Source organism: Catharus ustulatus, chromosome 4, assembly GCF_009819885.2.
Source record: "Catharus ustulatus isolate bCatUst1 chromosome 4, bCatUst1.pri.v2, whole genome shotgun sequence".
NCBI lineage: Eukaryota > Metazoa > Chordata > Aves > Passeriformes > Turdidae > Catharus > Catharus ustulatus.
Window position 1 is genome coordinate 70592274 of NC_046224.1, and position 25545 is coordinate 70617818.

Genomic DNA, 25545 nt, shown 5'->3' on the forward strand with positions numbered 1-25545 from the left:
TATCAAAGTAGATGATTTTTGTTGTATCTTTTGTACAAACCAATCTTGAAAGGAACTGCAGCAACAATGAATGTATCATCTTAGAAGTGCACTCCAAGCTAATGAGATCCTTTAAAAACCATCTCCTTCAAAGCTGTGCTACTCCTACATTTCAGGTCATGTTAGCAGATACAAAAGCAGGAGCTTCTCTTCCTCTCCATTACTGCACAGCATATTTTCCACTCCTCAATTTCTGACTGATAATAGACCTGGTAATAGCAGCAGCAGCATGGTGAAAGCTGAAAGAACTGCACCTTTCATCACTTGTGCACAGCAGTGGGGCATTATCACCACCCACTGCTCCTCTTCTTTGAGGAGAGGGTGAATGTGGAAGTGTTAGAAGTTTTACATCTGTCACCAATCCTCTATTTTGAAGGCATATCCACATTTTCTGCCTAAACATGGGACCTGAATTTATAGACAGCATGTGAAAACCTATGGAAAACATCTCTGAGTGCAGGTAGCTCCACAGAGGAGCAGTGAGCAGCTGAAGTATGTGGTTATTTATGGCATGGTGAGATATTATGGCAAGCTGTCTCCTACTATATTTATGGTGGCTTGTTCTTCCCTCAGCTCTCGAGTCCCAGTGAGTACACATGGTACGTGAAAGATTGAGTGGGAGGAGAGGTGGCTGAGCTCCAGTCAGTGAAGTCAAAGACAGAGCTGTGTTAAGTCTGAAATTGTACACACCAGGCAGTGGGAAGCAAAGATAACTTCCCCTTCCACCCTTCCATCTGTGCATGACTCAACGCCTCCAGGGTGAAACCCAGTGATCTCTGCTCCCAAACAGCTCTCACTGGGAAACACCTTTCCAGGGAACAATACTGGTAGGGTTGAGGTCTGTGAGCCTCCTCTGTGGGCAGAGCAGTTCAGGGCTGGACACAGAGGAGGTATCACTGAGGTATCTTTTCCACATGCCAGACTTGCTCTGCAGGGAGTCTCAGGGAGCTGCAGGTCGCCAGGAGCCCAGGAGAACCGTGGTCCTTTGGAGTGACTCAAGCCTAAGATTTCTCTTTCTCTTGCACTTGGCACTGCAACAAGCACTAAGGGACTGCTGATTCACACCAGGCTGCTGAGCCTGGCAAAAGAATATCCAGCTTGATAAATCCCTTTTCTGCCACCTGTGTGTCTGTTCACTCTTTGGCCAGCAGTCAGTGTGATGGACACAGGTCCAGTCCAGCTCTGTCCAGACACCACTTTCTAAGGCTTCAGGTTTCATCTGTAATCTTTAAAATGCTGCAGGTCTTTGAAGAACACATCCAAGTTTGCTGTGCACATTTTCATGGGTTCATTCAGCCTTCTGCAGAGAACATGGTTGAGCTGCAGGTTGCTCACAGTTGAGACTGAGATGTCAGTGGTACAGAGGCTAAAAATCCTGAGGTACACAAGAACCCTGAAGGGCTGATCTGGACAGGGACTGACACACAGATCTCTCTGAGTAAGTATTCCCTTGGTCAGAACAATGATACTGCAGCAACCTGGGATGTTTGTGGTGGCCTTCCCAGCACACAGCACCCTGTGAAGCTGCTGCTTCTTGGTAGCCACCTTGAACACAGGCACCCAATACAAAAACTGAACAGCTGCAACTGCAGAGAAACTCTTCTTCCTTTCCAAAACTTGCTCCAAGACGAGCTTGACTTGCTCTAAAAGACACCTTGACAAGTTACAACAGCTTCTGCAGAGGGACACTGGCTGTTCAGCCCTGTTGCTTCCACTCCAAAGGCAAGCATATGTGATAAAAAGCCCCCAAAACTGACTCTTTGGGTTTAGAATACTGCATGATTTCTGGAAAACAGCATGGAATCAAACATCCTGCTGCAGTTTAATGCCAGGAAGTCCTGTGGTCCCTGCACTAACCAAACTGCTCAAAATATGCTGGCATTTGGCAATTGAAGACTGTTTGAATATGTATCTTTTAAATTTTTTTTACAAGCTCTGCCACAGTAGGATTTGTTTTACAAACACCTTCAGATTTCTGACACTGTGTCACATCTGGATTTACTTATGATGGATCACAGATCTGGTTTACAATATTTAGCAGGCACAGGAGCTTCCAAGCATTGTCCCACAATTTCACACAGCACTGCTGCAAATCCCAGCCGGAGGATGCCAAGTTCCATCAGCTCTTTGGGAACCCTCACTGACTCCCACCAATGTGGCAGTTTCCTGCAGGTGAAGAAATGAGTATTAAGGTGATCTGAAGAGACAGCACTATTATCTGACATCCAAACTTCATCCCTGGGTTCCTTCTTCTCCCTAATCACAGGGCAAAAAGGTAGAAACCTGTGAGGCTGATATTTGCAATCCCAGATTTGGTTTTGTGGCACTCTGTAAAGTGTTCTTCCTGATGATTAATTACCTTTTGCTGGGGATGACCACATTTAAAGTGTCTACTCTAATTCTTTCAGATCTGCCTTTGATAACAATGACCACTTTGTGCTGTTGATACAGCTGTGGTTTCTGGCAGAGACAGAGGCAATTGCTGGTGCTGGTCAGATCCACAACAAGCTTTTGAGATCTGGAAAAAGGAAGCCTTGATTTTAAGCCCTTGCAAACTTTTCTTTTTAAAGAGCCTTCTGAATCACAAAGATCTCCTGCTCAGGCCACTAAAAACTGCCCAGCTCTTGGTACCTTGTGACATCAGGTGACTTTAGCTGAAAGATGCCTTCTGAAAGGTTGGTTGGCAGTGCCTGGAGCTGCATGCCAGGCCACATCCTTATGAAACAAAAGCAGCTCTCATGCTGCAGTGTCTAACCCATGCCACAGTCTCCACTGCTCCAGGACTAAAGTTAACAGTGCAGGAATGAACAAAAGCTGGGGGAAGACTACACAGACCAGCACAGTTTGAACAAAGTCATTTTCCTGGGTTGCAAGGCAATGTGTACTCCAGTATCCATAGTGACAGAGAAAAAAAACCCACCCAAAAACTAATAAACCAAATTCTTTCCTTTTCCGCTGCCAAGCTGTGGATTGACAGGTATTTAAACACTCAATGCTCATTCTAAAGATGGAAAAGACAAAGTATTTCACTTGCTCTACACTTGTTAGATGCATTTTTTGGCTCAGCTTGAAAACATTTCACAGTTCATGCAGTATTTGGCAGGAGACCTTTCAGCTTTCTTTTCCCACAGACTGATTTTATAGCAATTAAAGGACGTAAATAAATTGTACACATCATTTCTCTGTCACTCAGACCCAGATACTCAGACCTTTTCAAACACACAGATAGTTATTGATAGTGCCCACATGAAGAACAGCAAAGATGAATGATAAACATAATTTATTGTGCATCTTTCACTGTGTCACCTGCACTCTTCCCATTAATCCATCTCAGCTGGATTATTTCTAGCATTCCTAACCTCTGAGCAGTTTCCAACAGCTGCTTTTATAGTTTTTTTCCTTCTCTTCAGCTACTTCCAAAAAGTGTTTCTTTTCTTTCCTCTCAAATTGGCATTTTCACTCCCAGAGTAAATACTACTTAATGCTCATTGTGTTTCTGTCCCGGGAAAAATATAATTTGGACAGAAGATTCTGTATCTACAATAGCATCAGCTTGCAAAATATGGAAGAGTCTCTTCTACCCATAGAAGAGACTGTTCACCTTAGGAAAAGCTCACCAAGTCCATTTATGACTGCTCATTCTGTCACTGAACTGGATTAAAATTAAAGTTAAGTACTGCTGTTACTTAATTTTGAGGGCCACTTTCTTTGTTTTCTGCATTTCACTCCTTTACCATCCTTTGGGATAATTTCCAAGCTTTTGCTCCTCAAAAATGAGCCAGAGAAACTTCATATTTTCTAAGAGGAAAAGAAAATGACTCTCCTGAAATTGCTCAGAGCAAGGTCTTCTCAGAAATATCAAATATTAAAAGTCTTACAGAGAGTTGGCAAATCTATGGTAAATAATTGAATCTGAGCCCTGTGGTCTAAGAGACCCTGGATCTTTTAAGCATAATAACTCATTTCTCACAGGAAAAAAAAAGGTGTTTATGAGATATTTAGAGATTCTAGAAACTGTGATTTCTGCAGCTCTCTCCCACTCTCTTTACAGGCCTGTACAGCTGGATTCATTCCTAAGGACCCTAGATATCCTGACAAAAGATACAGGGGTGGGAAAAGAACACCAAAACCCATCAAGGTGCTTTCTATTAGATATCACACCCATGCTCAGAATACACAGTGTTGTGCTGGCATGTAAAGATGTGATAGGAAAAGATTTGTTAAATAAATGTTCATTCTAAAGTGATGCCTCAAACTCCCCCCAGCAAACATTCCCTGCCATTTCCTGATACCACCCAGCTCTCATGTAGAGATTACAATGTCAATCCGTGTGCTTAAAATTTTTTCTCAGAATGTAAAATTTATAATTTATCCTACAGAGGAATAGAAAAATATCTGAGAGCCTGTGATCATAGGTTATGTCATAAATCATATATGTTACATAGACATTTACTGTTTGGATGAATTCTCTCACTTCAAATAAAAATGTGAATGCTCTGCATGAAATGTGTGGTTCAAGTATCCAGAGTACCAAGTCTCCACACATAATGTGTATTATTCAGAGGCAAAACTTCCCCTTTCTGAACCAAGACAGCTGCCAAAACCTGCAAGCAGACTGTGCTACAGCTTCCCTCTCCCCAGCCTTTCTATTCCTGTGATGCGACTGCCTGAGCTCTGCCCACAGAGAGCCCTGCATCCATGCAGAATGAATTTTTCCCCTTCATTTTCCTCTAGAAGGGGCCTCTCCATTCTTTGCCCCAGTGCTCAGTCCCAGAGCTGCAGGCTGCTGCCTGGAAGTTGTGAAAACAGACAGCTTAGGGGCATTGTACACTCCTGAAACCTGAGCGTGCTCTCAAGTGTCATTACTCATCCAGGCAGCTTTTCTTTCCCCAGCCTTGGCAAACTTTCCTCCCTGAATCCTCAAGTGCTTCAAGGGCTGGAGAGCTGCCAGCCACCAGCTGCACAAAATATTAAAGAAACCCGGACCCATTTTCATAATTTAGAAGAGCAAACAAATAAGTTTTAAAATTGAGCAGATTCAAAATAGAAGGGGGAAGTCCTCTGTCTCATTTCCCCACACTGCATCCTTTACTTTCATCCCCATCAGAAAGAAGTCTTTAGAAAACAATATGAAAATACAAGCTGAAAAATTAAGATTTTGTGACATCGGGGAAAAAACTCAGATGGGACAAGGCTTGATCCCTGGAAACCCAAGCAGAGCTCAGCAGGGGTCATGGATCAGGGATCACAGTGCAGCATCATGGACCAAAAGGAGGGGTTTTGCTTCCTCAGCACCAGGGATCCGCTCTGAAATTGTCTGGAGGAAGTGGAATTTGGTTCCCCTTGGGGATGAGAAGCAGCACTTCTTGCAAGCTGCAAAATGAAATGATGATTCATGGACTAAGTTCCCCATTCCTGGGAAAAACAGCCCTATTGGAAAAGGGCAGAGAAGAAAAAGAACAAAGCAGAGAGATCTGTCACTGCAGCCTTCCCCAGCCTCCCTGCCTCAGCAGCATTTTCTTTAGGGAAATGCAGGAGAGTACCTGAGCTTGTCTGCAATGAAGATCACCCTCCTTTCCAGCAGCAAGGAGGCAAAAACTCTGCTCAGGTGCCTCACGCTCAGGGAGGTGAACAAGGACTCGAAATCCACGTGCTCCAGCCTGGAGTCCAGCGGCCGCCGCAGCTCGATGACCTGGTGGGGACAAAAGGAGCACAGCTGAGCTCTTGCTGTGTGCCCAGCAAGGAGCCAGAGGGTATTTGCACAGCTAGCAGCCCTCACTGACTGCTGGTGAGCACCACACAGCACTAAATCCTCAAATACAGTCTGCCCAAAGGCCTCCCATAAATCTTTCTTCCAGATGAAGAGGATCCAGAGTCCACTCCAACAGGCACAGCATGAGATCAGCCACAAGTTCTTCCCACTGGAGGACAAGGAGCTCTTCAGGAGGAGGAAAACTAGTTTGTGTCCAGCTAGGAGTGGTTTTCAGGCTTTCTGGTATTCGAGCAGCAGAATGTCATAGAGCCTTTCAAATCTGCACTCTGACTTTTACAGTTACGATTTATTTATTTTTTACTGCAAGAATCTGGATGCCTAACCTCCTGACCATAAATTTTTTATATCAGTTACAGACAAGAGCAGCCTGTGGGTATTTTTCTTTGTTCATATCTACTTAAATAATGCCTGTCACAGCACCTTAGCACTTCATACTCCTTATCTTAGACAGATGCTTATCTAAATTGTTTTTGAAAGCCTCCAACACCACACATTTCATAAATCCCACAAGAAAATTACTCTAGTTCTGAACCACCCTCACCAACACCAAGCCCGCAGCTGAAACTTGTCAGTGGCAAATTATTTCAGTTACTTGTTGTCTTACTTTCAGTATACACTCAGAACAACTGGTCACATTCCTCTGTGTAGGAAACTTCTTGTGTGTTGAAAGGTTATCACATGTCTTCCTTTGTCTTTTGTTTTCTATATTAAGTAAACAATTTTTCTCAAGCTTTGCCTCTATTGTCTAGACCACTTACTAATAAGCAGGACTACCCTTCTGGGCCTTTCTCCTAGTGGTTGCATGTTTTGGAAAATGATGCTCTATATAAAATTTCAGCAGCACTGGAAAGCAGAAAAATTGCTTTCCTTCATTACTCACCCCTTCAGTTTCTTTCACAATGAGGAATTTTGTCTAAATAATACCACTCTGTAACTTTTGCTCCTTTATGGCCCACTACACCACCAGATCCTTCTCTGAAGTAGTCACTCACTCAGTTACTTTCATGTTGCATTAGACTACTCCTTTCTTCCTCCTAGCATTTTACTCTTGTCCATATTGAGGCTCACACCAAATCTTCAATTTACAGAATCTCAGAATCATTTAGACTGGAAAAGATCTCTAAGACCATTGAGTCCAACTGATCATCACCTCAACTGGACCACAGTGCCACATCCAGTCATTTCTTGAACACCTGAATGTGTTTCTTGAATTTAGAAGAGTGGGGCACTTTGACTTTTAATCCCTTCCTCTCCAAAGTGCCTGCCCCCATCCCAGTCCTGTATGTGTAAATGTGGAGTTAATGCCATCAGTCAGATAATTAATGAACACAATCCCAGACACAAACCAGCCACAACATTCTCACAGCACACCACTGGGACTTTGCTCCTCCAGCACACATTTTTAACCAGCTTAGCATGTTCTGTGCACTAATGCCATTTAGTTGGGACTGTTCTCAGCTGGGTTGAGGAGAATGTCATATGTAGTGCTGTGCTGAAAACCTGCAGACACAACTTTATCAACTGGCTTGATTTCCTCCCTCTCACATTCAAGGCATACCATGCCCTGCAGCAAGTATGGCCAAAACTAAGTTCAATTTGTCTCTCTCCATCCTCCCACAGTCCTTCAATGATACACCCTAAAGCTCTGCACTCTTAAAACCTCCCACTGTCCTCACACCATCGTGTGAGATGCAGCACAGATCCTCACCTCCACACTGTGAAAATGCCATTCCCAAAGGCTGCAACACCAGCCTTGTGTGGTTTCAAAGATTTTTTGACCTGAGCTTCTGTGTTAAGGATGCTGGAGCACATTGTACAAGCTTGTTGTTAGGAAGTTAAGTGTGGTGTCCTTGAGCAGATCCAAGGCCATATGCTGGGCAGCACAGGATCTGCTGTCTGTGCCTCTTGGCCTCAAGGCCAATGTCCTATTTCCTTTTGCTATATTAGGCTGTGTGCTTACATTCATTTTCACCATGGGATTTCCATTTTAACTCTGAGGTCACTGAAGTCTCCATACCATCCCCTCTAGTTGCCTGTTTTACCCCCTAGCTTCCCCCCACAGCTGACAGATCATCTGTTCTGTTGAAGATCCCCAGTGCTATGCCATGGTCCCCACTTCCAGTCACTAGTCTTGCACCATTTGCTGGTTTCCCTCTCTCAAGGAAGTGTCTTTACCTCTGTTCCTGAGCCTGGCAAGAAGTTCTTGACTGTAATTGTCCTGCCCAGAGCTGGGAAAGGTGCCTCCATGACACTCCTCATCAGAGGCTGCACCAGGGCTGGGGAGATGCCCCGTCTCTTCTCAACCTCATCCAAGATCTGAAATAAAGGCATGAAGACACAGAAACAGGCAAATCAGGAGGAGGGAGATAACATCAGGAATAAAGTGCACCACTTCTCTCCTTTGTCCAGTATTGACACAGAGCTTTGGATCAAAAGAAGACAAAAGGTGCAACTGAAGATCCTTGATTTCTCTTGTCAGGAGAAACATGGCTCCAGTGAGGTCACTGTAAAGCTGAAAATTTGCAAACTCCCCACTATACTCAGGACTCCACCTTTTAACCTCTCTTGTATTCTGGGAGTTCTGCTGAAAGAAGAAGGCAAGAGCTGACAATCTAGTTTTCCTATTAACTGTGCTTTTGCTAGGCTCTGGAATTAGCATGTGCTTGCCTCACCAACACCATTTCAGACCCTTTCTTCAGCTCTCAGCTTCCCTGATCCTCATTCTTCAGGTGCTGGCTTCTCTTTCAGGTCCCTCTAGACCTACAGCATGAATTTTTCCTCTTTCTCCCCCTCACCTTAGAGAAGAGATTGAAGCATCCAAGGCGACTCACAATGCAGTAAACCTCTGGGAGACGCTTCCCTTTTCCACTGGGCTTTCAAGACAAACACAAATACACACACAAAAAACACCAAGGAAATGTCAGAGTTACAACTACTGCAAAGATAGACCGACTGGTCTCATAGATCTGCATCTCACTGGCTGGCTCAGAAACTGGCAGGCATGTGACAGTATGGTGATGATGACAACTGGCTCAAATCCTGGTATGCCATAACAGTGAGGAGAAATGGGCACATCCACAGCATGGCCCCAGCTTACCTAAATGAAATGACAAAGGCAGAGCAGACTGATGTACAGAGACAACTCTGAAACTACAGGACCAGCACAGATTTAGACAACTGTTTAATAAGTACTCAAACCTAAAACCTGTCTTCAGCTTAGGGGTGAAACAACAGCCCATGGTAAAGTGTTGGTGCAAGGAAAATGCAAGAGAGTTATGTCTGGGATACAGAGAAGGACTTTGGCACTGAACAGAAAGAAGAGAGCAAAGCTGCTCTGTTGCTGCTCTTTTCAATCCACACTGAAAGAGAAGAGCAGCAGCTTTCCACTTTCCAGAATGGGTGCCAGTAACACCAACCCCACAGAAGGCTGCACCACTAAGAAAAGAAAAAGAAAACAACTCAGGGATAATTACCAGCAGCCTCCTACAATACCCAAATCGCCTGCTTCCATCTTCCCCCGTCAGGACAAAAGAGAATGTCTCACTGCAGAAAGAGAAACCAGAATGACAAGATACCCATCAGCCACACTACCAGTCTCAGACACACAAACCAAATAAATCCCCAGTATTTCTGCATTTCCCATGCACCCCTCTCAGAGCTCTGCCCAATCTTCTACTGCAACAGCTCTTGTATTTAATTAGCTTGATATAAAAATCTGTTTTTCATGAATCAGGATACAAAGTACAATACTTACCTGGCAAACTGATGGATGGGGGCCCAGTCCTTTGCATCAGGGAAGCAAAATTGGGGAATAGCTTTCAACTGATCTTCTGCCTCACGCATGAATTTGAACGAGCGCTCAAGCTAGCAGAACAGAGAGAAGGAATGTTTCCAATTAGTCATGTGGGGATGGAATGATTTCAAATATTTTTCCTGTGACAAATGAAGAGGTGATGACAGAGGCTAAGCTTCTGCCTGGAGGATATTAAAATTTCTGTGATTCTGGCTCACCTAATCTTTAGATATCTCAAAGTAACTCTGTGCCCCCAATTCCACCAAGCCCTGTCTCTGCAGCACCTGCCCCTGCTGTATTGTGCCTCTAATCTGGGACACAACTTCCAGCAAGGGAACTGAAGTCTGAGGGGAGCTCTGGTCACATTCCATTTACAAACACTCTGTCCCACTGGGTCTGTGTTTCTCCCATTCCTCCTTCCCCATTTTGAGCTAGGCAATCACTGAAAGTTGTTCCTTCCCTTTCAGAACACCGAAAGCTGTTCCTTCCCTTTCAGAACACGTATCTTCTCCCAGCCACCAGTTTTCTTAAAAGAGGAAAGGGGAAGAAAGGGAATAGCTACACAAAAGTCATAGCCAAGTGCAGCAAAAGATCTGAATCAGCTGCTCTTCCAGGAGTGAGCAATAGCATGACAATTCTCAGGCAGTGACTGAAGCCCTCCCACTATCTGCACACTGACGCAGCAGAGGGGTCACTGACACAGCACGTGGAGAAATGCGCCAAGTACACCACACAATCCCAGCCAGGCAGGGCAGACCTTCAGTGGGAACTGCTGGGTGACCTCAGGGATGTAGGCAGCCCCAGCCTGCTTCTTGTGCAGCGACACCACGACGAAATACTCGAAGAGCTGCCTCTCCTGGTACTCGATCAGGTCCCGCTCCAAGCTCTGGTACCGCGGCGTTTGCTTCAGCCGCGACTTCACGTGCACCAGGCGCTGGCTGTGAGCTATGGAAACAAGGGGAAATCCTGCTTTGGCTCTCTGCACAGAGCACCAGCAGTGCTCTGCAGAGATGAGGGATAGGCCTGAAATCATCTCACTGCACTGGCTTGGTCAGTGGTTGGCTAAATTTGGGAGCTGCACTATAAACATTGATGGAGATGGGCCATAATCTTGTGGTATCACCCTGAGGAAGTTTGGCAGCAGGAGGATTTCAGGGATAGCTTTTAGACCTGAAACAGCCCAAGATGAGATCCATATAGGACATGATGTGACAGACAATATCCAGGCATTCATCCTAGAACTCATTTATGCATTTTTCAAAGTCAGCACAGTGAGGTGATTGACCACTTTTGTTCAGAGGAGGGTGTGGGCAGCAATCCCCACAGTTTTACAAGACCAGCACTTGGGTCAGGCCAGGGTTTTGTTGTTTGAGTAATGCTGGGGACTCCCAGCTCCAGCACACAAGCTGGGCTGTAGGCCAACAACAAAAAAGAGGTGCCAGTGAAAAATGCTGGCTCATGCCAATTCTTCCTGTGCCTAAAACTAATCTCTCAGTGCCATGCTTCTACAAGTTCACCCAAGACAATGGGAAAACAAGAAAATTTGCCAAGCAAGCTGTAACTGGAACACACACCAGCCATGGGACATTAAACATTCAAGCATGGGAAGTCATGAAAAGCTGCTTGCTGAGGAAAGACCAGATGAAATTCCCTGAGACCACCCCCCTGCTTTGTTCTACAGTTGCATCCCAAATTAAATCTCCATGATGTCTCCCTTATCCCTGCTACAAAGGAAAGAAAGAATTAACTACAAGCAGAGACTACAGCACATTCTCACAGCTTTGCTTTTTGGGAAGGTGGGTGGCAATGCAACTTTTTGACAGGAACTACAACCACAGAGACACTATAGGAACTCTAAAACATGAGATATCTGCTTGGGAGACAGGACTTTCTGAGAGATGGTATATACTTGTTGATCTTTTTTCTGGTAAAGTTTTGCCACTCATGGACTATTCCAGACAATATAATTTAAAGCAATCCTGAGGTACCTCTCAAATTAGACAGCGTAACAACCCCTGGACAGTTAAAGCCCTAGAAAAATGGCTTTGACTCCTTTCTCTTGTCACCTACTGTTATTTGCTCTAGGGCTGTAAAGCTTTCAGAAGTGGTTTCTGTTTCACCAGGGACTTCAAAAGGAGCAGTGTCACAGCAATGCTGAGTACTTCTGAAAAGCTTGCTCAAGATCTGTGCTGTTTACATTCTAAAGACACCAGAATTTTACTGCTGTCATCATGGCAGAGTTGGTCTTACAAGATTTTTCCTTTCTGAGGGCCAGCACTTCCAGCTCTGACATACAGCCTTATGATTCATTGTCTCTCAGATGATGTACAGTGACTTGCAAGCAGAGGTAGCTGGCTGGTGTGATTGATGTGTTACACAAAATGTACAGAGTCCCAAATACAAGAGACTTGCTAAATCATCTCATTTTCCTATTTAAAAATAGGGAAGTTCACAGTTCAACAAGGCATAAAGCAAAATACAGGCGTAGTTAGAGCAAACAGCAAGTGCCAGAGCTCCTGTTCATATTTATGCAGACTTGTATAGTCACTCAGACCCAGGTCTGGATCTGGATATTTTTCAGAGTCCAGTACTGTTGGATTTGAGGTGACTTCATATGATCCTCAACATCCTCTCTCTAGGGAGTTCTGAGCTGCAGTTACAGAGAATCACAGGATGATGCACATGATTCACTATGGCAACCAGCAGCAGACAAGAGTTCAAGCCTTCCTGGCGACATTTACACTGCCTTCTCAGCTAAATCTGAACGTGGTCTGTATTTCACATCACATTTCAGGAGGGTTGTGAACGTAATTTCTGCACCATCCCAGTGCAAACACTCTCTCCTGTGTCCAGGCTAGCCTTAGAACCTGTCAAAAGATGGGCAGTGGCAGCAGTTTTCAGCTTGATCTTGCTAACACAGCAATACAGATAAAAGATTTCAATGCAGATGAAAGCAAGAGCATACAGCAGTTCTTGAGGAGAAAGCTGTGCTCACAAGAGGGAACTCAGTCTGAGCTTTCACTTCTAAAAACCTGGAAGAGGGTGAGAAGGAGCACTCCCACTCACAATGCACTGTGGCTGACACTCAGCCCAGCTGCTGCTCATGCCTGTCTTTTCAGCATGGAAATGAACTGCCCTGCTATCCAGATCTGATGTGCATGTGAGTCAGGAAACTTTGGAATGTGAGGGAACTTCCATCTTGCGTTCTAACTCTGCCAGGACTTTGAATTTGCCACACCAATTCCCAAAAGACAGCAATGTCCCCAAAATGTCCAGGGGTTAATTACCCCTTAAATTAATTAATTATTAATTTCAGGAGAGTGTTATGGAGATCAGTACACCAAATAATCCTACAAGAGTGAAGAAAGAAATGCAGTGCTTTATCCCAACCCAGCCAGTACAGGAGAGTTTAACCAGCAATAAATCACAGAGTGCAACTCTGTTTTCCTAGCTAGCCAGCCTGGCTAGTGACTCTTCTCCCATAATAAGCACGTGGTGAGGTGTCTGGACATTCAGTGCCATGCAACACTGCTTCTGCCAGTCTGGCCACACATTTCTGACTCTGCACTTAGAGAAATCTCACTGTATTTCCTCAGCGTGCGATACTCCTCCTGGGAAAGTCAGTCCACAAGGAGCTTTGGTGGGAGTTGGAAGAGATGTTTGTTTTGGGCTCCTACAGCCCTCTGCACATGGATTTTCTTCTGCAGTACTGAGATCTTTGTCTTCTTGCTGTGTTCTGTGCAGAAACAAGGTCCTTCTCCAAAGGGAGAACACAGAGGAGAGATCTTGTCCTGGCAGCTCAGAGCAGAGTTTATCAGGAGCCATTTGTTCTCTCCACACATTTCCTTACCTTTCAGTTTCTCTTCAGTGTCACTGTCTGATTCACTGTTTTCATCTGTAACTAGATAAAAAAAGAAAGGGAAAGATGAATTAAGGAAGGTCTATTTATAGCTGCGCATTTCTTATCCCTGGCATGAGAAAGCTGGGCCTGGCAACTTCAGGGGAAGCAGCTTAGGTCCCAAGGGTTCTTTTCAAGGGTGCATATACCCACAGTTATTCAGCTTACCAACCCTGGCATCTTCCCACTGAAACCCAAACAACAACAACAAAATCAATTTTGCACAGCCAGAAGAGTTGCATCAAGAATAAAACGCCAGAACAGGATTTAAGCACAACACCAAGGCAAAATACTCATTAATATGCACAAATTTGTGGGACATGGGATAAAACCAAGGAAAGAAACAAACAAACAAACAAAAAAAAATTGTCAGACTGAATCAGATCAAAGTCCTCTATGGTCCAATGATCTATTTCTCTAAATGATGCTTCAGGGAGGGGTATAAAATGTCTGGGATGCTTCCCCTGAAAGCTCATACAAACACACTCATCCACCCTGTGTCTGTCTATGCTTTATGAAATAGGATAGACAGTAACAAATAATTGTGGGAAACAAATAGAGGTGGTCACCTTTAGGTGGAAATTCAAGTGTTTTGGAAAAAATTCCGTGTTGGAAAGACACAACTGTAATTTTTACAGAGCTGAGATGCTTCAAAGTAATTGCTCTGAAGTGCCTGAATGCTTTGGGCAAGTTGTTAATTGGCAGTGGGAGGCTGAAAGTCTCAATCCTGCTAAGATAAAGATGGTCCTAAAATCAGTTGTAGAAACCCTGATTCCCAACTGAGGCTATTTGTTTATTGGGATGGTGAAAGAACAAGGGCTGTTCCAAAATCTCCTGTCTTCCATTGGACAGTTCATTGAAGTGACACATTCCCACAAAATATTTTGATCTCAACAAATCAGAGTTTTTGGACAGAACATTCCTCTCCACAGCTTCTAGCATGCTCCAGAAATAAACATCAAAAAGAGGGGACATGTTTGGTGTGACCTATGAGGTTATCATGCAAAGCCATGGAATTAAAATGAAGCAAGGAAAACAGAAAACTTCCAGTTTAACCAAAGTCCTTTGGGCAGAGGAACAGCCCTCATCTTAAAAAAAAAAAAAAAGAGTGGAAACCCCAACTCAACCTTAGTCTGGACTGGAAGAAGGGCTAGAAAGTGTCACATAAACCACAGCCTAAAGTGCAAGGCAAGTCCTCAGAAAGTCTTAGATGCATGATGATTTGAAGCTCCTTTACCTTTCCCTGAATTGCTCTCTGTAGACTGGGACAGTCTCTTGACACGTTTCTTTCCCCTCCGTGCCTCGTAAATGGCATTGATTTTCAACACGAGCTGCTCAGCAAACACACAAACAAACAAACAAACAAACAAGGTTCATTTCTTCCCCAGGCAAGAAATTAAGTTAGAATTTCATGCAGAATTTCACTCTTTATCCCAACTTTGGCCATGTTGAAACTCTTCACTTGATGTGAAGATGCCCAAATTCCAGGATCTGTGCTGTAGTGCCAGCTCCACGCTCACTCTGGTGCAGCAGGAGCCCAGGGTAACAAACCCTGACGAAAGGTGACACCTTAAAGCACTTCCACACTGTGCAGATGTATTAGCTTGAGAGAGTCCATCCCTCCATACCATGATCCATGCTCCAGGGGCCACCAGAGTGTCCCTTGGCAATGTGTCCTGGTCTGCAGCTTTGGGAGCACAAAACTGGCTGGAGGATGACTGAAGAAATTGAGGAGGGTGGAGGCCAGTGATAGTGAAATATTTTACACCAGTGGTTTCCTTTGCAAATCCTGTAATCCCTGTGCTCCCAGCTGACCATGAGAGAGGACATTTCAGTGCTGGGCAATGCTGGGCTTAGTGACTCATTCAGTCTTTGGTCTACCTGTCCATTCCTGAAGGGGAGGGAAATTGCAGCAGAGCCATGCCAGGCTTCCTGCTGCAGCAGACCTGCCTCCTTCTCAAGGTCCCAGGCAGGAGCAGCTGGATATGAACACAACATTCAGATTTATTCCATAAATAATTTGTATAAATTCAAATTCCAGATTTACTTCCACATGTCTTGCCAGCTCAAGCTAAGACACTCCCACCATCTTCTTGGTCAGGGAACTCTGAATACAAATATTTAAGTGGGAGGCAGGATCTCTGATGCCCAGCTCAAGCCTCAGGTGATGCTGCCCTTGAGACAGCAAACCTCGGTTCTGAGCTGGCCCTGCAAGATTGCTCATGGCACTGTGGGGTAAATAAACACTTGGAATCTTCTCTTCCATTGACATAAAAGTATGTGTGAACACACTGACAGAGCTCAAGCCCAGGCACAGATGTGAAGACATACTGGGAAAGAAACCCTAAACATTTGCAGTCTTTGGTTCATTCCTGAAAGGCTGAGGCACACAGAGAGGGCATTCAAAAATCAGATATGCAAACATGAACACAGATCTGGCAACCAGGAAACAAAAAAGATACACAAACACATCCCTCTTGCCCCAAATGCAAACTGTGGGTTTGGAAAAAAATCACCACAGACCATCCCTGGTAGCCTCTGCTTGTCCTGAAAAGACTGGGATAAGCAACTGTGTTTTTATAACTGTGTTTTTGAAACATTCAATAGCTAGACTGCTGCCAAACCTCATTTGGACTGAATACACATCCTGCCAGATCTAAAAGAAAATAAAATTTAAATGGAGTAATGCTGTATCCAAGTACAAAATAGGAAATATTGCTGCAGAAAATGCTCATAATTGCAGACAAGTCCTTTTTGTCACTCAGTTTGTCACTCATTATGTTCATTGCTCTCCTACAATCACACCTTACCTTAAATTATCAACAGCCAGTGCACCAATCAGAATGAACAAAGAACAAGAGATTTCCAGGAGGAAACAAAAACACAACACACAGACAATTTCTGAGTGTCCTGTCCAGGAAGCACAGCAGGAAGTATGATGGGGTACATCTTTTGCAAAATATGAACTGCTTTTTTCCCCTCTGATATACTTCAACTTCTATCCCAAAATTACCATGTCTTTTTTTAAAAAAAATTATTATGAAATGTCAGATGGAAATAAAAAAACTTCTCTGAAAGGTGTAGACATGTTTGTGTGCCTTCTGCTTCAGGCAGAAAGGGGGTTAAACACAAATCAAGCCAACAGCCAAGACAGCAGCTACTTTGCAGGGATACCACACGCTGGAAATTTAAGAAAACCTGGTCTATACTCACATTCCTGCCTGGAAGAAGCCAAACAAAAAAGACAAATCCCTAGATTTACCTTGGGAATCTTCCTTCTCCTCTTGCCATTCTGAGAGTCTCCCAAGGAGAAGAAGGTGTCATCTGGACTGCTGGGGGTTGAGGGAGGGCTGATTTTGGATGGTGACCCGGTCCCATCACGGCTCAGTTTCCGTATGTCCGGCAGTTTGAAACTCCGCCGCTCCGAGTTTTGCCGGAAAAACATGGGTTTGGAGAGCAACTGGAAATGGAGGAGAAGGGGTGAATGACCACAGGATCTCGTGCATCTTCCCTCCACTGCTTACACTGTCACATCAGCAAATCCAGTGGGGCAGCCACAGCACTGAGCTGTCAAAACAGCCTGAGAGTGGCCACGGATATCTGCACGTGCAAGAAGCCCATGCAGCTGCCAGGCTACATTTTGACCAGCAATTCAACCATCCCATTTTCATTCCAAAACTGAACACAAGCTCAGGGGTTGGCCAAGAAGGGCTCACTCCAGTGTGGAAAAAATTCTCCCAGGATTTGGGTAATTCAGAGGCTGGAGACTGTAAACAGGACAAGACCAACCAACCAACCACAAGCATTTGGGATAAGGAGCAGCCAGCCATGAGGAACAGAGAAGCAGTGAGAGCAAGCAAAAAGCACTGTCAGCATGGCTGCCTTTGACAGGAGCTGGAATCAGATCTTTCAAAGGGTACAAGAGATGCTGGTAGACAATTATGGAGACTGCTTTCCTCCTAAACTCATGAGCAAGTTTGGTGGGAGTACAACAGAAGATGTTTAAGGAGCAGAGTAAAGTTCCCAAAGTCTCTGACCAAAAATAGCATCAGAGAAGTAGAAAGCTCAGTTCCAGATAAAGAAGGGCAAACTACTTCTCACCATAAAGATGCTCAATAAGAATCCTTTTTATCTTCTCCTACAGAATTTCCCACTAGTTATGACAAGGTAAATTGCACCTTTTGTGGGAACAGCATCTGCACTGCCAGAGGATCTGGCACTAAGAAGTGTGGGGGAGAGTTATCCAGCCTAGTTCTGAACAATTCACACTGTAGCTGAGGCAGCACCACCATCTGCCTCCATCAGCAGTTATTAGTCAGACCAATTAATCCACTCAGGTTAGTTCAGGTGTTTCTGGATCTGGTAGAAAATGCTCAGCTCACAAAAATGTTTGCCACCTACAGAGAAGTCATGTAAAAATGAGGCTAGAAGGGGTCTTTGCACTGAAGAATCTCATTCTGCACCAGGGATATGATCTGGTACTTTCCAGTAGTCCTGAATGCCTCTCCAGAGCCACTCCCCATCACTGCAGCCTGGCCAGGCTCTCCAGCAGGATGAATGCTGCAGTTGCAAACCCACTGGCTGCCAAGAGAGCTGCAGCATCTCCTTTATTGACTGATGCACATCATGCCTTTTAGAAGCCAAAGCACTCCTGCTCAGCTCTCCTGCTGGGAATACTATCTCTGGTGCAAGGCATTCCAGTGCAGCACTGCAGCTCCCTTTGGATAACACATGTGGGAAGTGTGGGTGCATGGATGACTGCAAATCTCTCAGAGGGAGATCAGCCTCATCCCAACACTCATACAAATGGCCCCTTGCTGCTCTAGACCTAACTAGCAGCAAGGAGAATGGATTGAGAACCACAGAACAATTTTCATTTTAAAGAGCTGAATTATCCAAAGACACCTTAGTTGCTGATTGAGCTGTTTGGAAAAGAACAGCATGTCAAATAAAACTTCTGAAAATGCTGGACAACATCTCTAATAATAGCTGTTACTTGGAAAGCATGAGAAAAGCATTTGGCCAGGAAAGCTGTGTTTAGATCCCTGCTATCCACTCTGAACCCATTTATTGCCAAGATGACTTTGGCCATCACACTGTCCCAGCTTGGATTATTCAAGCAGGCAACATGAATCAACCAAAGCAGCTTGGGAGGCTGAGAGAGCAGGGCTGGCCTTGGAAAACCCTGAGCTCTGACCAAGAGGTGCCAACCAAAGTTTTACCTCTTCTTTTGGTTCCATGGACAAGGAGGAAAAAGGCACCAAGGGGTGGGGACGTCCTTCTAGCACCATCTCTCCACCCAGGGGACTGGCACTGCCTTACTTACCAGCAAATTGTCTCATGGGGAGAGAAAAAAAAGGTTTCTGATGGGGGGAAGGGGGACCTGCAGAGACACCTGGCACCAGCATGGGCAGACTGCACTGCCCACAGGCCTTGAGTACCCAAATACTTCCATGCCCTCTTTGAGGGGAGGAAGGTCTTCCCACACCACCAGGGAAGGTGATCCTGGAGTGAAAAAACCATTTATTTAAGGGAATGCTGGTTTGTTTTACTACCTCACTGAAAGGCAGTAAATCCTCTCTTATCACGCTGTATTCTGTGGCCAAAGGCACAAAGGAAAAGTCCCTAACATGATGAAGGTGTCCAGTTTTACCACACAGGACCTGGATTTCACCCAAAAACTTTCTGGAGCAGAAGAAGTGGCCACTTGAATCAAGGTACCTTTGTGGGAGTCCCAGGGACAGAAGAGGTGGGAGATGCTGGGAAGGTCAGGACACATTTCTTCCCCAAACAGCGGCTGTTGGTCTCGATGTCTTCATAAGGGTTTTCCTTTGATGGTGGATCTGCAGCAAAAAGCCAAAAGCAAAAGGTTCTGAGTGCAGAAAACCTCTGAGGTTTGCCATAAAAATCCATTTAGCGATCTGCTGGTCTTCTCCCACCTCCCACATCAGACATAAAGACCTGTTCTCAAGCATTCCTGCAATTTCTTCATTCTCTCCATAGCCCTAAAAGTCCAGCTGCTTGCTGGACAGTGTCCAAACCCTGACAGACAAATGCAACCATAGAAACATCACAGATAATACAGATGGAAAAGACCCTGTGAGCCCTCAAGTTCATTTTCCTGTGTCCAGAAGAGCTGTGATGTTCTCATGCACATTAGTTCATAATTATATTTCCTTCTTTCCAGTGCTCTGCTTGGAGTTGCTCAATGAAACTGAAGCTGAAGGCTAGCATGAAGGTCCTCCCTCTGCTTAAGCCCCACATTTAGGGGGATGACATCTGGTCATCATTTACTGGGGCTGAAGTGATGCCCTGCTCTTGGGCTGACTGCAGGAAGATTTAATCCATGCTCTGAACATGGATGTCTATCACACAATCCAGGATTTCAAACACATTCACCAGTCATGGAGACCTCAATCTCACAAGCTGTACTTTAGAAAGAGGAAGGATTAAGCCACTCAAAGTTGGGATGCTCTTGCCCTGGAGAACAATGGGGATGAGGGGATGTGGAACACAAGGCACACCTCTCAAGTAGATGTAGGTTCTTATATCCCACTCTTCAGCAGTACTAGGGAATGTAAGCCTAAGTGTGCTGAAAAAGAGCACAATTCTGACAAAGCAGGTTGTGACATCTCCACCCAAGCATGTAAGAAAACACTGACAAAAGGCTCAGCCCAAGCATCTGCACAGGCAAACGATAAGTTATGAGCCTTGTCTCTTCACTGCCTCATCTCATGCCATATCCCAGTGGACAGCTGGGACTCAAAGCAACTGCCTTTCTCTTACTGTCACAAAATGCTTGGCTGAGAGTAAAGCTGGCTGGCTTTACTGGTGGTGCTGCAAGGCTCTGCAGCAGGAGCAGTGATGGCTGTGGGTTCTGTCTAACCAGTGCACTCCCACCTGCCTGCCCAGCTGGAGCTCTTCAGACAAGGACAGAAACCCAAGTCTTTCCCAGCACTGTCCTCTCCAGTAGCTGGTGACACCCAGTGCTCCAGCGGGGAATCCAAATTCATCAAGGAGAAACCAAGTGGGTGACACCAGCAAAGCAAGGCTGCACTAATACTTGGTCAGCAAACATTCTCCTGTCTCTGAAACCAGCTCCACTTTCTAATTTCAACAGCCTCTTCACTATAGAAAATACACTTCCCAGCAACTGGGAAGACTGGAGAAAAAAAGAACAAGTTTCGATTCTGTTGCCTGTCCCATCCTCAAACTGCTAAATAAGTCCAGTTAGCTTCAGTCTAGAAAAAAGAACACCATTTCCCTCTTTTTTACAAATAAACCAATATTCCAGGTAAGCAGTGGTGAACAGGGGAAGAAAAGGGGACATGAAGGAAATCTGTGTGACTTGCTGGGAATTGGAGCCATTATTCCACCAGCAGTTGAACCCCCCTAAATCACACATATGGGGTTGTGTGTGTGTGTGCTTGCACATCCTGATGGGCACATGTGATTGCCTGTGGGCCAGCAGCAGTGTCCTGTGGCTGAAGTCTTGGTTCCCCTTCCACTGGTGTGGTTTTCACATGTTGTTTGTTTTGTGGATTAAACTTGTCTGTGGTCTTGTCAAAAACAAAGCTGGTGCTTTTTATTTTGAGTTATCCCTGTCCACCCCTTTTCCCAAGCTTCCATGGTAACACCACCAGGATTGCAGGAACCAATTAAAGATCACTGACTCCAGGCAAAGCCTTAACATGCAGCAAGAAAACAAAAACCAAACATGCTCTATTAGCTGACAATTACCTATAACTTTGTTTTCTTCTAATCTTTACAACTAAAAGCTGGGGGGGAGAGGAACTTCAGGCTGATATTTGAGTTCCCTGCACACTTGGGACATGGGGGTGTGCTTGTGTTTGAATAGATGGATTTGCCTTCACAGCCACTCTGTAATGCTATCCATGTTATTCCAGCTGACAAGGTGACCCTTACTCAGTGGTTTCTGAGACCTCCCATCATGCCCCAACACAAAAACCCCACAGCAGCTGCTTAGACACTCCCTGTCCCTTTGGCCCCCCCTCTAAAGAGAAGAAGAAAAGCAAACATAAGGCCCTTAGCTCCACAAATGAGGCTGACAGCTTCAAAAAATGTCAGAAAGGGTGGATTAGAATTGCCTTGTCTGCCATCAGTCCCAAAGGAACACGATTCCTTTAAGAGTCTTTTCTTATCAAGTATGATCAGATTATATTAATATCAAAATAGTGATGTCTGGCCTGCTCCTGAGAAAGTGCAGCTCCTCCTATGCTGAACAGCACAGAGCACCTTTGTAGGATTGCAGCAGCACGGCAACAGCTGATGCAGCTCTTCCCTTCCTAAGCTGCTGACCTCAGCCTAGAGGTTCACACAGCACCAGCCCACAGCTACTAAAACTCATTAAGGCTTTCTCAAGGGGGACACCTGTATTCTATGTTCCATCAAAGGCCACCCAACTCACAATATTAAAAAACACTATATAAATGGAGAGAGTTACAGGAAATCATTTTCAGAATGGCATTGATCTGACAGTGGAGTTAGAGAACTAAATAAAACTCAGTTCCAAAGATTGTGGGACCCAGTTTCTTAATTGCAATGGTACCTGAAGCCATAGACAATCCTATTCCTGAGCTGTGGAACTGACTTCAAGGCTACATTTTTAGACTGTTTGCATTATCTCAGCAGTGACAAAATCACCACAATGGACAGATCAGAGCTGTGAGAATTAATCCACAGGACAAAAGGAAGGCAGAGGAGATATGCCAGCAAAAAATAAAAGCTGCTTCCCATATGCCTCAGGTTTATCTTTGAAGCTGATGAGCTTTGAAGCACCCTATGCATTTTTCTTATTACTTGCCAATAATATGTGCAAAATGTGTCCTGGCTTACATTTGGATAATAAACATACTTTATTCAGCACCTCTGCTGAATGCCTGTTGACCATGAGTCTCTCCTACTCAGGACTAGCAGCCAGCTGCCTTCCCTGTGCAGAGTTCCTGTTATAAATACATACTATATGGCTTTTCACAATTATTAGAGTGGATATTATATGTATAATGTCAAAATAATTTTTAAGATATAATTTTCTTTAAAAGCTACATAAGCTAATAAAGTGTCTTTGTAGTAACTAAACTACCTACTTAGTTAAATAACACCCAGTAAAAACACCTGTTACTGATATACCAATTACCAACACTGACCATCTGCAAAAATTGAAGACCACAGCCCAAATTAAAACTAATTTAAAAAAATAAATTAAAACCACAGACAAAAAACATGCCTACTTTAAAACAGTGAACTCAAAAAGTAGCCATGCAAAGCAGTTCTTAAAATATTAAAAATAGTTTATAAAAAAGTTTGAAAAAGTATAATATGCAATGGGCTGATAAATTTAAAGGGTGTCACCAAAACAAGTGAATGCCAAGCACCCAGTCATTATAACTTTTTGCTTCATTGTTTGTCTCTTGCTCTCTTTCATTAAACTTTTCAAATGAAATTTTTTAGATTTTACCAAAGAAGAAAACCTTTTTTTTCCCAGTTCCTACCCAGGATGTCCTCGTAGACGTTCTCCTCGGATAAAGTGCGTGTCAGGGCCAGCTTGGTCTGCGCGTACCAATCCACCCGGCCGTGCTCGGATGACGACTGCAGCAAATCCTCAAACTCATAGGATTTTCTGCACCACAGAGTGGGGAGGAAGAGGAACAGAGAGAGGATGGTTAATCAGCATTTATAACCAAATTACAGCTAATTCACTTCTCCACACAGCTGGCAAGGTGAATTACTGAAAACGTTTCACTGCCTCATCCCATGTAAAGAATGGAAAAGCAATACTGGGGTGTCATGGCAATAGCACACTGTGAAGATGCAAGTGTTAAATGGCAAACCCTGGAATGCTGCACAGAACCTTAGGACATGAGAGGTCCTATTTACAGCACAGATCCCATCTCCTAAAAGCATAAGAGGGCCCCAAAATCAGCTCTCTGAGCAGCACAGAAAAACAAAACTTGCTTGAAGAACAGTAGAAAGGGTAAAACTGTGCCCTCCATGAGCAAACCTAGCAAGTTTTGATTTCCTTTCTGCAATGGAGCCAGGAACTTTTAAGTGACAATTTATCCAGAGGGCACTAGAAAAACAGTGTATTTTATGTTCCCCACCCCAAAAATGTGTGACAATTGTGTGGGTGGGGATAAAAGGCAAGCAAGCACTCCAGAAGAATATATACATATATCAGATTCACTGAGGCTTACTATGGACAGTGAAAATGCTGCAGTAGAAACTAGAGATTGTCATTCCAAACACTGTTCCAGACCAGCTGTGGTCATTTTGCAATTAAGTAGAGTTTCTGCTACGAAAACCAAAACAAACCCCCAAATCCCTCAATTTCGGGCTTGAAGGTTAAGCCATGTAATACAGTGACCTTAAATCTGCCATGATTTATCACTGTGGAGTAGTGCTGGCCAATCATCCATGCTGGGAGAGATGATCAAGTGCTGATTATACTGGAGATTCTGAGCAAAAAGGAAAGATTTGTGTCTCTCAGAGAAGATGGGAAGGTGGGGCTCCATGAAACACAGCCCCGATACCTGTGGTCAGCGTTGTTCTTGTGCTTCCCGCTCCAGAGCCTCCTGCTGACAGCTGATGGGGGAGGAGAGGAGGGCAGGGGAGGGGGAGGAATGGATGGCAGGGGGGGTAAGTTTCTTTTATTCCTGGCTGCTGGCACCCAGTCCTCTTCCCCCTCGTGTTTGAAAGTCCGCCGAGGCTTGGGCAGCGGGTTGATGAAGGGCTTCTTCTCCGGCACCCCCGGCTCCGTGTACACATTCTCCACCGTGCAGTGCTTGGATTTCACATGAGAAGTTCTTATCTCTTCTAGAGTCCCAAAAATCGGCTCACTGATTTCAGAGTCCAGGCCAGGAAGCCTTTTGTTGAGCTCAGCCCCACCACACACGCCCTCATGGCCCTCGGGAGCGGCGTGCCCTTGTGCTGCCTTCTCCTGCAAGCACTGGGGGGAATAGTAAGTACCAGGCAGCTGTGGCTGCAGCTCTGCTGGGCCATCTTTCAAAGCCTGCTCTAGCTTCTTGACCTGACTGAGCACTGAAAGATTCTCCTTCTGGACCTCCCACTTCCCACTTTTGACCTCCTTGCATTTTCCAGGGCTGAACTCCATTTCCTCATCCTTCTGCGCTTCCCCTTTTCGCTCTGCTGCTTGCCCCGCGCCTTTCTGAGTCCCTGCTTTCCTCTCATTCTCTTTGCCTGCCCCTTTGCACTCCAGTTCCCAGCTCATGAGTCTCTTGGGCTCTGCTTTCCGAGTCACCAGTGCTTCCCCACTCATCTTTTCAGTCACACAAAGCATCCTGTGCTCCTCTTTGGCTCCTGCCTCCTCCTCTCTGCGAGGAGCAGACTGCGTTTCCTTCTTTCCTTCCCATTCTGAAATTTTCTCCTTGATGCTGAAGGACTTATTCCTCAAGCCAATTTTCCCAGGTATATTCTGAGTGCCTCCTATCTGCCTCCTGATGATTTTATTGTTTTCTTTGACATTCAGATCCACAGATGGGTCACTGATGATCATTTTAGGACTAAGCATGTTCTGCTGAAAGCAGTCGAGCCTTGGATCCAGCATCAAGTTTTCCAAGGCTCCCAGTGGGTTCTTCACCACAGAAGAAACTGGTTCAGCTTCAGGTGTTAAACCCAGGGCAACAGAGGAACCTTCAGAACATTTCTCACTCAAAAATCCAGACAAAGGTTTTTCTAATTCCTTCACAGCTGCTGTATTGTTCTTATCTGCAAGCTTGATCCTGCATCAAAGACAAAAAGCAAAGAAACATTCACTGCCATTGCTCATCCTTGGCTTAGTTCATCAGCTCCTCAAGCTTTACTCAAAAACAGAGGCATTTTTTGTACACCATACATGCTGATACCAATGAGAGCTTCACCAATGCGTGTATTTGTGTGTGGACAAGTGCAGCAAAGCTTTGGACATCATCAGGCTTAAGCAAACAAATGCAAACTAGACCACTTGTAAACAACAGCAAAATGAGAGCTGCTACACAGAGGAGAAAGCATATGGTACAGCTGGCA

General features: G+C 44.7%; 1 protein-coding gene across 2 annotated transcripts in view; it reads right to left on the minus strand.

The window, feature by feature from the left end:
* DENND2A (DENN domain containing 2A) overlaps positions 1-25545 on the minus strand; it is a 57441-nt gene that overhangs the window by 8763 nt on the left and 23133 nt on the right. For both annotated transcript variants that reach the window (XM_033057375.2, XM_033057376.1), the window contains exons 3-14: positions 24054-25262; positions 23016-23143; positions 19225-19346; positions 16766-16963; positions 14741-14834; positions 13456-13506; positions 10363-10550; positions 9567-9676; positions 9286-9355; positions 8608-8685; positions 7988-8128; positions 5583-5731 (exon numbers count right to left, since the gene is read on the minus strand). In XM_033057375.2, coding sequence (XP_032913266.1) covers positions 5583-5731; positions 7988-8128; positions 8608-8685; positions 9286-9355; positions 9567-9676; positions 10363-10550; positions 13456-13506; positions 14741-14834; positions 16766-16963; positions 19225-19346; positions 23016-23143; positions 24054-25262 — 2538 coding nt within the window. The remainder of the gene's footprint in view (positions 1-5582; positions 5732-7987; positions 8129-8607; positions 8686-9285; positions 9356-9566; positions 9677-10362; positions 10551-13455; positions 13507-14740; positions 14835-16765; positions 16964-19224; positions 19347-23015; positions 23144-24053; positions 25263-25545) is intronic.